The sequence below is a fragment of the Nanorana parkeri genome, unplaced genomic scaffold (assembly GCF_000935625.1).
Source record: "Nanorana parkeri isolate BGI_ZX_2015 unplaced genomic scaffold, ASM93562v1 scaffold103, whole genome shotgun sequence".
Classification (NCBI taxonomy): Eukaryota; Metazoa; Chordata; class Amphibia; order Anura; family Dicroglossidae; genus Nanorana; species Nanorana parkeri.
In genome coordinates, this window is record NW_017306371.1 from 1,444,169 (window position 1) to 1,456,797 (window position 12,629).

The window sequence follows — 12,629 nt, forward strand, 5'->3', positions numbered from 1 at the left end:
AACCCCCCCCCCCCCCCCGCCACGCTGGGCCAGTTACACTGTTATTATTATACATATATACCGCAATGCTGTACAGAGAACACTGAGCCAGTCACATCAGTCCCTCTACAGAGGAGCTTACACTCTAATGTCCCCCCCACAGTCATATCAGTCTCTGTACAGAGGAGCTTAACTCTAATGTCCCCCTACAATCACACACTATGATTATATATGTATATAGCTCTGACATATACCTCAGCGCTGTACAGAGACTGATACAGTCTCTGTACAGAGGAGCTTACACTCTAATGTCTTCCCCCCAGTTACATCAGTCTCTGTACAGAGGAGCTTACACTCTAGTGTCCCCACACACAGTCACATTACGCGCTGGACACTAGACATGTGCACCGGGAATCGTTTCAGCTTGTTTTGATTCGGATTTTGTGTTATTTTGTTTTTAGGGATTTGGACGAAATTCGTTAGCGGTAGTCTGTACGAATGTTCATTTCCGTTTCATGTTCGTATCCTTTGTCTCATTGCAGCAAAGTGACATTAAATATTTTTTTTCACTTTGCTGCAATGAAAATTTGTCTACAAACGAAAATGTGTACAGACTACCGCTAACTAATTTCGTCCGGAAAATAATTTTTCCGAAACGAATCGCACATGTCTACTGGACGCAGGGCTTAGGGTTAGTTCACACCATAAGCAGTGCGCTCCGGTCCGATTGAAGTGAATGGCACCGTAGCCATGCCCTCCGGCTGCAATGCGATCGCCCGCACGGGATCGCAAGGTACATTTTGCCTGCAGTGCGTTCAGGTGCGGTGCGATCAAAATAGTGCTTGCAGCATTTTAATCGCACCGCACTGCAGGCACAATGTGCTGGGCGATCGCATTGCGGCCAGAGGTGTGGCTACAGTGTCATTCACTTCAATGGCCCACCACGCCCCCTCCAGCCTGGCAAAGGTGAGCTGGCCGCGATGCAGTGCGTTCTGGCCGGAACGCACTGCAAGTGGTGTGAACAGGCCTTAAAACGGTACAAGGAGCAGCCATATCCTTGGTATAACCACTCCAGCGGAGCACGTACATTTACATGAACCCGCGGGAAGTGGTTAAAAAAAAAAAACACACATACACGTAATGAAACACACATATTACACACTCATAAAAACACCCACACATAGCTTTATTAATAATAAAAAAAAAATCACACACACATTAAAAAAACACACATGCACACACAACTAATAACAATAGTTAATAAAAAAATGTCCATCTCTCCTGCTTACCTGTTTTGCAGGAAGGGGGGCTGCATTCCTGGGCTCCAGTGTGACACATGAGGATTATAGTAATGGTGGAGTGTAGGATCAGTGTGATCTGCATCTCAGGCTGATACAGACCTGCTAATCGATCCCTGCCTGTGTCACTGATGGCACCACGAGGGAGCGATCAGTATGATCTGCATCAGCAAAAGATGCAGATCATACTGATTCTCCACTGGACCACCAGGAATTATTTTCATTTAATATATTGCCGTTTCGGCAATATATTAAATGAGATGTGGGCACTTGCCAGATTTAAAGATGGCCGCCGCTACTCGCGGCGGCCATCTTTAAAAACGTTAATGTGCAGTCAGTCACTGCAGTGGAGGCCGACTGGAGATAGGGGGACACCGGAGGCCCGCACAGAGAGAGCACCCCAGGTGAGGATCTCGAGTGTGCGGGCCCCAGCTTCCTACGGTGCTGCGGGGGCCCGGCCGCCTCCACCTCCTGCCAGTCACCTGTACGGCCGTCGGCCAATACTCATGTAAGGTACCCAGGCCCCTCAGGCAGCCCTGGGTTCGAGAGATGATTTCAACAGGTTACAAGATAGAATTTCATCTTCCTCCTCCTCCTTTGTTCTTTGTGTCCCGGGTTCTCATGTCTCAGCAGCATCGAACAAACCTTTTTTAGCGCAGTTCAAGGTCTGTTGAATCAGGGTGTTATTATTCATGTTCCTTTTGCAAAAAGTTTTCAAGTGTTTAACTCAAACCTGTTTTTACGGTTCCCAAACCCAATGGAAATTTTGGTTTCCATAGTCATAATGGATATGTAGCTATACATTCCTGTATTTCCAACTCATCAGTGTTTCCATCGTTTTGCTGTAGACAACCTGTCATGAACCTGATGGAGCTTGAGATGACGAGGACGGCCTCTCTCTTGCAACTCTGGTCCCAGAAAGCCTGATAGTGAATACAGGTACTCTGGGTCACAGCGGGGCACGAGTGCCGGAATGAAGACTTGAGTGCTAGGTGGAAGTCCGTTAGCCACCTTGCTGCGCCATGCAGTATAAACACACAGCAGGGAGGCAGACAGAAGATACTCGAAGTTGTTGTAAATTATGATTGAATTAGATATATTAGGGGTATTAGTTGTTGTGTTAGTTTATTGACCAGGTGACCGTCCTGTTTTGTTGATTGTACACAATGGAACAGCTGTAGGGAATTTTTTCAAAACCTGTTTAGTTAACTAACATCAAAGGGGTAATTAGACCAGCCAATCAGAATCCATTGTGTTTTAGTGAATGGCACTAAACTGTATATGAATAGAGAGCCTAAGGTGGCTGAGAGGGGAGTTCAGAGTCATGAAGAGAGGCACAGAGGTGCATATATAGATTGGAGATATATGCTGGTAGTTAGAGTGGGTCCTCATGGAACCTTTATCATCTGAGGTCTAGATATTTTACTCTGTATTACTCTGTTGGACTGTTCCTGTTCATCTGTCTCTTCGATCCAATTAAACGGTACTCTCTGGAAAAGAATTGAGGTTGCCTGGATTTTCACAACGCATATAAATATGAATACATATATTTGAACACTACAGAAGTCAGGCAGACCGGGTCGGCAACGTGCAGGCGGGAAGGTATTGTAGCAAGAGGCAAACTCGTGGTCGGGTCACAGGCCGGGTTCGATAACGTGCAGGCAATACAGGAACAGGCAGGAAGCAGGAGAATCGTCAGATTCCTTTTTTTGGAGAGAAGTGAGCCATTTTCTAGAAGCGATCGACCACTACAAAAATCCCAGTGAGGTCTTCCGAAGGGGGAAGTTCCACAATAAAATCCATCGATATCATGTCCGGAATGTGGAGCGATCTCAATAACCCCCAGGCCTTGGACTTGCTTCCTTTACTACGTATACAAGTAATACAAGAGTTCACGGCGTGGGTTCAAGCGTTTTGCAGATCTAAGCTATTCCAGGTTCTTATGATCCGTGAAAATGAATACTGGGTGATTCGCCCCCTCCAGCAGGTAACGCCATTCCTCGAGGGCAGCTTTGATGGCCAACAATTCTCGATCACCCACATCGTAGTTTCTCTCGGTAGAGGTTAATTTCCTGGAAAAGAAAGCTACTGGTTACAGAAGAGATTTTGTACCTTTGTAACGCCCCTAACTGCTCTGTCAGGATCTCAACGGCAGAGGCTTGTAACATCAACTGTGGCGCTAGTATGGGAGTAGGTTAATCCCGTTAATGGTCACGTCAGACTGAACTCCAGGCGTCGCTCTCAATCTTAAACGAAGAGTTTGGAGTTGCTAGCATCATCCACCATTATTTTAGAACAAGGAATTAACTAATTAGTTCACTAATATTACGGGGCAGAGAACATTAAGTAATGGCCAGGATTAAGTTGTATGTATGTTCAGTAACAATGATATGGCAATGTGTCCAGGGCAATGATGATAAATCATGCAGTAATCAGCAGTGGTCATATGACTATGGCAGCAGTAATGGCAGGAAAACAAGCAGTTAATTGGCAGCAGTGATAGTACTAATCCAAGGAGTTAATCAGCAGTATACTATCGTAATCAGGCAGCAGTAATGGTAATAACCAAAGCAGTTAATCAGCAGTATCCTATGGAAATATGGCAACAGTAATAGTATTAATCCAAGTAGTTATTCAGCAGTGTCTTATGGTGATAAGCAGCAATAAGGATAAGAAGCCAATTAAACAGTACAGTCTCCAGGGGTCAGGCAGTGCTGACAATGGTACTTGCGGTATTATGCACAGGACGGTTCCTCGAGAGGGAAAAGGGTTAGTTGTCTCCTGTAGTCCTGAGATTCCTCCGTTCTGTGCAGGCAGAGTGGTATCCGTTTGGTTCTCGTGTGGGGGAGTTTAGCAGGGCGTCGACTCCATTAGTGGAACGCCGCTGCTAAGCTCCTTCCTGGTATATATGGGGTCAGAGCTTCATGGGGCGGAGCCAAGCTCCTTGAACACGGCCTTTGCGTTCCACTCTGGAGCGCAAGCCGCGACGTAGTCAGGGCATCATAGGCGCTGCGCTCCCTGGTGGAACGCAAGACGCCGCTATCCTTACAACCTTGTCGCTGCGATGCTACTTGCCTCCACTGCACTTTCTGATGCGTCAACCTCTAAAACGAATGGAAGAGCTAGATCCGGATGTCTGAGGATGGGAGCCGTGGTGAAGAGATCTTTCAATTTATCGAAAGCGTCTTGAGCCGTGGAGGACCACTGGAATCGTATCTGCTTTCTCGTGAGCTGCGTGATGGGCAGAATAATTTTTGAAAAAGTGTTGATGAATTTCCGGTAAAAATTGGAAAAGCAGATAAAACGTTGGACTCCTTTCTTGTCCGAAGGGACTGGCCAGTCCAAAATGGCAGACACCTTTTGTGGATTCATAGGGATGCCATCAGTAGAAATGATAAGTCTGCTTCTCAAACTCACATTTCTCTGCTTTTGCGAACAGTCCATGCTGACGCAGCCTCTCAAAAACCCGCTTAACATGCATCTGATGGGATTCAATAGAAGATGAGAAATCAAGGATGTCATCCAGGTAAACAATCAAAAATTGGTCCAGGAAGTCCCTGAAAATATCATTAACCAGATACTGGAAGGTGGCCAGGGCATTGCAAAGGCCGAAAGGCATCACTAAGTATTTGAAATGTCTGAAACGGATTCGAAAAGCCGTTTCCATTCATCTCCCTCACGAATTCGGACCAGGTTGTAGGCTCCTCTGAGATCCAATTTGGTAAAGACTGTAGCATTACAAAGTCTCTGAAAAAGTTCGGGGATCAGAGGAAGCGGATATCGTTTTTTTAATGGTTATCTGATTCAAATCTCGATAATCGATACATGGGCGTAGGGTGTGGTCCTTTTTCTCTATGAAAAATATACCAGCGCCAGCAGGTGAAGTTGAGGGGTAAATAAACCCTTTTGCAAGATTCTCCTCTATATAATTCTTTAACGTCTCTAGTTCCGGCTCGGATAACGGGTAGATCCGTCCATAGGGAATCTTGGCTCCTGGTAGTAGTTCTAGGGGACAATCATAGGGGCGATGAGGTGGTAACATGTCTGCTTTTTGTTTACTGAACACATCAAGATACACATGGTAATGTGTAGGAATGAGTGAGCGTAGTTCTTGGTTGGTATCTTGTTGACATAGGGAAACAGTGGGTGTAGTAGTGAAAAAACTATTTTGTGCACAATAAGCAGAATGAAAATCCACTCTACTAGTTTGCCAGTCAATACAGGGATTATGTGCTCTGAGCCACGGTATTCCAAGAATAATGGAAAACAATGGGGATGAGATGACATCAAAACGTAGAAGTTCTTTATGTCCCAGGAGCGTGGAAGCAGACAGAGGAACAGTTTCTAGAATGACTGGTCCAGACTTTATGTTGGAGCCGTCAGCTAAATGAATAATTAATCCTTGAGCCTTGTCTTTTAATGGAATATGATGATGCTGTGCAAATTGATGATCGATGAAACAGCTGCAAGCATCGGAATCAACGATGGCATGAGTATGAAGTTCTCCTTCCGGAAGCTGTAACGAGATAGGAAGGTTAATGTAAGATCTTTGTTTATCAGTCAATGAGATGATTGTTGTAGCAGGATGAAAAAAGAACTTACTAAGCTTGTTTGGACAAGTTCTTGGCAAAATGTCCAGCCTCACCGCAGTATAGGCAGAGGTTTAGCTGATGGCGGCGATTCTTCTCCTCAGGAGATAGTGGAGAACGGAGGAGACCCAATTGCATGGGTTCAGAGGTGTCAGGTGTAGGGACTGGAACTGAAGCCTGAGTGGTAGGCATATTAACTCCAGGTGAAAAAACCTGAGGAAACATCCAAGCAGGGCGTGGTTGGTGGGTTCTTTCAGCTCGGCATTCTCTTAGACGTCTGTCAATCTGGATGGAAATTCGAATGAGTTTGTCCAGGGTCCCTGGAACACCTGCTAATTCATCCTCGAGGGATTCCGAGAGTCCTGCACGAAACTGAAAGAGCAGAGTCGTTCCAATTAGTATCAGTACTCCATTTCTTGAACTCTGCTACGTAGTCCTCTACTGGTCGTCAGCCTTGTTGCAAGGTGTGCAGCATGGATTCTGCAGTAGAGGCCCTGCGTGGGTCATCATAGATTAGTGCCATGGCTTCATAAAAGGCTGTTTCAGAGTCCAGAAGTGGACTGCTCTATTCGAGCAGTCGGTGGGCCCAAGCTTGAGGTTCACCTTGCAACAATGAAATTATATATCCCACTCTTGCGGTCTCAGAAGAAAAGGTCCTTGGCTGAAGCATAAAGCACAATTTGCACGCGTTTAGAAACGCCCAGAACTTACTGCGATCTCCAAAGAAACGTTCAGGAGTGGGGATCCGAGGTTCAGGGACAGGCGTTGAGACTGCAGGTGTTGGTGCTCCGACAATGGGTGCAGTACCGAGAGGTGGAGCGGCTTCGGCTGCCGCGGTGTGTGCCAGAGCCTCCAGGCGTCCTTCCAACTGGAAGTAACCTTCTTGTAGGCCCTTGACTGCTTGGGTAAGGGCCGAGATTTGCTGAGTTCCCCCATGATAAAGAAAACCGCCCTTTCAAGCTCCGGATGGCTGAGTACTACTGTCACGAACCTGATGGAGCTTGAGATGACGAGGGCGGCCTCTCTCTTGCAACTCTGGTCCCAGAAAGCCTGATAGTGAATACAGGTACTCTGGGGCACGAGTGCCGGAATTAAGACTTGGATACTAGGTGGAAGTCCGTTAGCCGCCTTGCTACGCCATGCAGTATAAACACACAGCAGGGAGGCAGACAGAAGATATTTGAAGTCAGGCAGACCGGGTTGGCAACGTGCCTTGGTAGCTCTGTGGGACCATTATACCCTGATGTATGTATTTCCTCCATTGATGCTGTTACCTCGTCTACTTCGCAGGAAAAAAAACCTGAGGAAACATCCAAGCAGGGCGTGGTTGGTGGGTTCTTTCAGCTCGGCATTCTCTTAGACGTCTGTCAATCTGGATGGAAATTCGAATGAGTTTGTCCAGGGTCCCTGGAACACCTGCTAATTCATCCTCGAGGGATTCCGAGAGTCCTGCACGAAACTGAAAGAGCAGAGTCGTTCCAATTAGTATCAGTACTCCATTTCTTGAACTCTGCTACGTAGTCCTCTACTGGTCGTCAGCCTTGTTGCAAGGTGTGCAGCATGGATTCTGCAGTAGAGGCCCTGCGTGGGTCATCATAGATTAGTGCCATGGCTTCATAAAAGGCTGTTTCAGAGTCCAGAAGTGGACTGCTCTATTCGAGCAGTCGGTGGGCCCAAGCTTGAGGTTCACCTTGCAACAATGAAATTATATATCCCACTCTTGCGGTCTCAGAAGAAAAGGTCCTTGGCTGAAGCATAAAGCACAATTTGCACGCGTTTAGAAACGCCCAGAACTTACTGCGATCTCCAAAGAAACGTTCAGGAGTGGGGATCCGAGGTTCAGGGACAGGCGTTGAGACTGCAGGTGTTGGTGCTCCGACAATGGGTGCAGTACCGAGAGGTGGAGCGGCTTCGGCTGCCGCGGTGTGTGCCAGAGCCTCCAGGCGTCCTTCCAACTGGAAGTAACCTTCTTGTAGGCCCTTGACTGCTTGGGTAAGGGCCGAGATTTGCTGAGTTCCCCCATGATAAAGAAAACCGCCCTTTCAAGCTCCGGATGGCTGAGTACTACTGTCACGAACCTGATGGAGCTTGAGATGACGAGGGCGGCCTCTCTCTTGCAACTCTGGTCCCAGAAAGCCTGATAGTGAATACAGGTACTCTGGGGCACGAGTGCCGGAATTAAGACTTGGATACTAGGTGGAAGTCCGTTAGCCGCCTTGCTACGCCATGCAGTATAAACACACAGCAGGGAGGCAGACAGAAGATATTTGAAGTCAGGCAGACCGGGTTGGCAACGTGCCTTGGTAGCTCTGTGGGACCATTATACCCTGATGTATGTATTTCCTCCATTGATGCTGTTACCTCGTCTACTTCGCAGGATGGAACACAAAAATATTCCAGTCATTCTCGCTGCCTTGATTGGCCTTGCAGGGTGTGGTTTGCCTATTAGGTTCATCTGTTGGCAGATGATGCCTGGCTTCTTCCACATTAGCCAGATCTGTTATCTCAGGGGTCAATCTTCTACCCTGCTTCTCAGTCACTGTCTAAGAAACATTGTTAATGGCATTGTTTTGAAACCCAGGTGTTAAAAGAAAGAGGAGCTTCAGATTCTGTTATCCCGAATATACTAGTAAAATGTATCACCGTGAGCCCTTGGGGTTTTCCCCAGAGGCTTTTTCTATTTTGGGAATTTTGTCTTTCCTTCAATTTGGGGTAGATCAACGTTTAGCTCTTAGTACCATGAAAGTGGTTCCAAACCCTCCGTTTTTTTGCCTATATCTACTGCTATCAAGCAGCAGATATAGGCAAAAAGTTTTTTTTTTAAACCGCTTTAACAGCGGTTTAAACTTACCTTGTTTTCGCTGCCCGCTCCCGCCCAAGAATCCGAAACTGCTCGGGCGGCCGCAAAGCATCTTGGGGCGGGCGCATGCGCAGTTCGGATTCTCGGCCAGGAGACGAGCAGAGACGCAAGGTAAGTCAATGGACGCGTGCATCCGCATGCAGACACCGCTGGATCGGAAGTGCCTGCAAGCAGAGAGGGGTCAGTGATGGATCGGAGAGCCGCCGCACCGCTGGAGGGACAGATGAAAACATCAGGAAAGAAGAGGAAGATCGGATTAAGAGACATAATTTAAGGTAAGTGCTGACATTAACATTGGGGGAGGGAAAAAAATGATCCTTTAATGTCACTTTAAGGGTCAGATATCCGCCTTGTCTGTCCTTTTTCAACGTCCTCTGGCTTCTAATTCCCTGATTCCTATTTTTATTCATTATATATATATATAATAAATGTATAACCATTTTATTGCCAAGAAAAGTGTTACATTCACTTGTCAAAGTGAATGTAACTATTAAGACAGTTGGTGTTAAACACATGTATCACTAAAACATGACACCTTTAGTCGGTTTGTATCTTTGAGAAAGCCTCTGGGTTTAGACATACAGGCCAGTGAAAATGTCTGTATTCCACAGATCAAAAAAGAAATTGAAGAATTCAAAGCCCAGGGAGTACGACTGGAGCAGGAACACCGGTCAATCCTTAAGGACATTGAAGGTAAAGAAGAGGAGGCAGTAAAGCAAACAGATGGCTACCAACAGCAGCTTAAGGCAGTCATGAAAGTTTTAGATCAGCTCAAAGCAGGTACGGATCTTGTCTTTTTTTTCTCCAGGCGATACGATTCCTGGATTGAAGAGTAAAGTGTTTGTTTAAAATATCACCGACAGTTTATTCTTTTATAGGATCTTGGCATTCAGCAGTACAGCATACGACTTTGTCAGCCATGCTAAACACATATTTAGTTCTAAATTGGCGTGTTTCCCAAGGTATTGGACTAGTTCCACTTTTGGTTCTTAGAAATGATCAGGAGGTGTTTGAAGGATGGCCTTATGGAAAAATAGCTATACTTTGCTGAAGTCTATGATGTCACGCATTAGTAAAACTGTGCCGAGTTAACAAACAGTCCAAACCTGTCTTTTTCTATAGGCTCTAGAGGCCATTTTGAAAAGGACAAAGTCTACAAATGTTGGATTTAGTGGAAGGAGATGGTTGGCCATCTTAGAATCGGAGTGGTGGTGATGCACTCTTACAACCCACAGGAAGTTTGGTCTGTGAACTTGTGGCTAAGGTTATGGGGGGAACAGTATAGTAAAGTAGTTCTTTATCAATATAGATAGGTGGTAAATATCATATTTATAATGGTACAGGGGTACCTGTACATTGAAAACGGGTAACATATACTTTAGACTTGAAAGACTGATATAATGGTAACTGGTGGTTATAACTTTGAGTATAAAAGTATGTTATGTTTTATTCTCTACTGCTCTTACTGCCATTGGTCCATACTGCACATGCCATCAGCAATATAATTAGTTGCTAATGTCAGTGGGTAGTAAAAAGCTCAGCTCAATAGAGAATGCTTTTCTCTGACTCATCTTGGAAGAATATATATTCTTTCATAGTGTAAGGGTATTTGATCTTGCAAGAGGGGGAAACTGTATTTTCAGTACTTTCTTTCTAAATAGCCTCCTGCGAGGTAACAGATTGTTGTAGGCTGTAGTGGTGCACAGCAGAATGTTGTCTATTGTGCTTGGCTACCCAAAGTTAGTAAAGCATATACATTGCTTTCCAGCAGTCCTAATACATGTTTCATGTAGGTTCACATCATGGGGGGAATAAATTCTATGAAAGCTTGTTCTGATGCATCCCAAAATATTATTTTTAGTACCTTCTGCCTGACCCTAAGTTCTTCTGTCTTCTGCTAATACTAAATCCTTTCCCGTATCAAGCTTTTTCATCTGTAAATAAACATGAATTAAACTAAAAAGTAATTCGACATGTCAAGGTTATAAGAAATGTCATTGGTAATATCCTTTCATATCTTTGTAAAGACCTTCAAAGCTTGACTCTGGCATTGAGTACAGGGTTGTGGAAAGTAGTGGCTGGAAAAATATAATGATTGCCTTATTTATTTTTCATGACTTAAATAATTATATATTTAAAGCAAAACTAAATGATCTTTTAATTGCGAGCTTTCTGAATTAGCAAAATAATTGTGCATGCTTGCAGATCTGTGTTACCCCTTGTATAATCCATATTTCATGTTATTTATCTACAATATTGCCTACTATATTCATCAGCATTAGAGGTAGATAATGGGGGTGAGGGGTGGTGCCATTTCAGGGAGGTGTTATAATAATTTCCTTACAGGGAGTTGTCTGTAGGAACTTATTTTCTTATTCTTTGCCAGGAACTGAGCGTGTAATAGGGCAGTTCTGTCTCCACCTAATCCTCCCTCTCTTCTGTTTCTTTTTTTTTTTTTACACAATATGTTACTTGTTTTAAACATTTCAGCTATCAGAAAATGAGAAGAGGGATGAGGCAGGACTGGAAGGAGTCATACCATTCTGTGCAGTGATGGTTGCGCAAATATAGGAGCATAATGACTTACTAAGAACCAGACATGAAATGTCTATGACCTCTGGTCTGTTTTGCTTGCAAGCTGAAGCAGATAGGTCATAGAGAATTTCAGGTCCTGCACAACAGCTGGAAGACCTTTTGGAAAAACCCCAAGACACATTGTTTTGCATGTGAGCCAGCATGCACTTTTTTTAGTTTGCAATTTCAGAGTCGGGTGGTGTCAGAAAATGTTTTTTTGTTTGGTGTTTGGTAAGGTGTTGAGGTGCCTTGGCAGGGGCCAGGGTTGCCTTCCCTTAAAAAGGGGAAATGCAGATCTTACTGTCTTGATTTTCTAGTGGACACTGGAGATATGTATTATATTTTTGCCAAACCTGCTGGATGCTTCCACAGGAAAACGTAACCAAAGAGCCAATTGATCTGGCCTGTCATAAAATCAAGGACAGTTGGAATGGCAAGATCTCAGAGGGACCACCATGTAAAAAGTGGAATTGTTTAGTACTGTGAGATCAAGCCAGAGAGTGGTAGGGAAGGAGCAATGTACCTAATAGCTGCACGACTGCAAATAAACACCTGGCAAACAACTTTTTACTATCTGAAAACCTAGATATTAGCAATCCCATATGCTAATAACAAAGATGTTTTGTCTAGCTATTAGGTACATTCCATTTTCTGACCATCAGTTCAGTAAATCTAAATCATATTTTAACTAGTCAGCTGATGAGCCTAATTCTACTCCTTACACACACAGGAAGGCAAATGTTAACTGTAGTGGGGTAGTGTTAATATATGCTCACAAGGTTAAGCAAATATAACTGTTGATACTATTTTGAGTAAGGAAGGTATTTAATTTACCTTTACGAGCTCCCTAATACTTGATATTAATATGACTCTATTGTGTCCAAATCCCAGCAGGTCAGATCCCATTTTATCATGTATTGCTTCAGTGGTGGTGAATTATCCTGTATGCATTATGAAACAAAGTACATGTGTTGTTTTGTTGCAGAGTATATGTTGATGGAGTGATGGCAAGGAAAGACAAAGACACTTTCATTATTTGGTTTAATATATGAAGGCTTTAGTGTGATGTTAATTTATGTCCACTCATGCCCATTAGCTCCAACTTCTTATACTCCTAAGACCTATCAGTGTAGGAATGAAAACTACCATAGACATGTAAGGCCTCTTTCACATATGTGCCTTCAGTTCCGATCAGGAGGGATTCATGCATGGATCTCCTGCTGATCGGGCAGGTCAGAACGAATAGCACTGGTGTGACATCCATGTCTGTCCAGTTATTCCCTACATCTTGCAATGGAGGAAAAAACTGACCTTAACAGAGCCATGTTA

At 44.5% G+C, this 12,629-nt stretch overlaps 1 protein-coding gene across 1 annotated transcript in view; it reads left to right on the forward strand.

Moving 5' to 3' along the window:
• CCDC114 (coiled-coil domain containing 114) overlaps positions 1–12,629 on the forward strand; it is a 103,965-nt gene that overhangs the window by 42,891 nt on the left and 48,445 nt on the right. Inside the window, exon 11 of the mRNA XM_018552963.1 lies at positions 9,338–9,506. Within this exon, the coding sequence (XP_018408465.1) occupies positions 9,338–9,506 (169 nt within the window). The remainder of the gene's footprint in view (positions 1–9,337; positions 9,507–12,629) is intronic.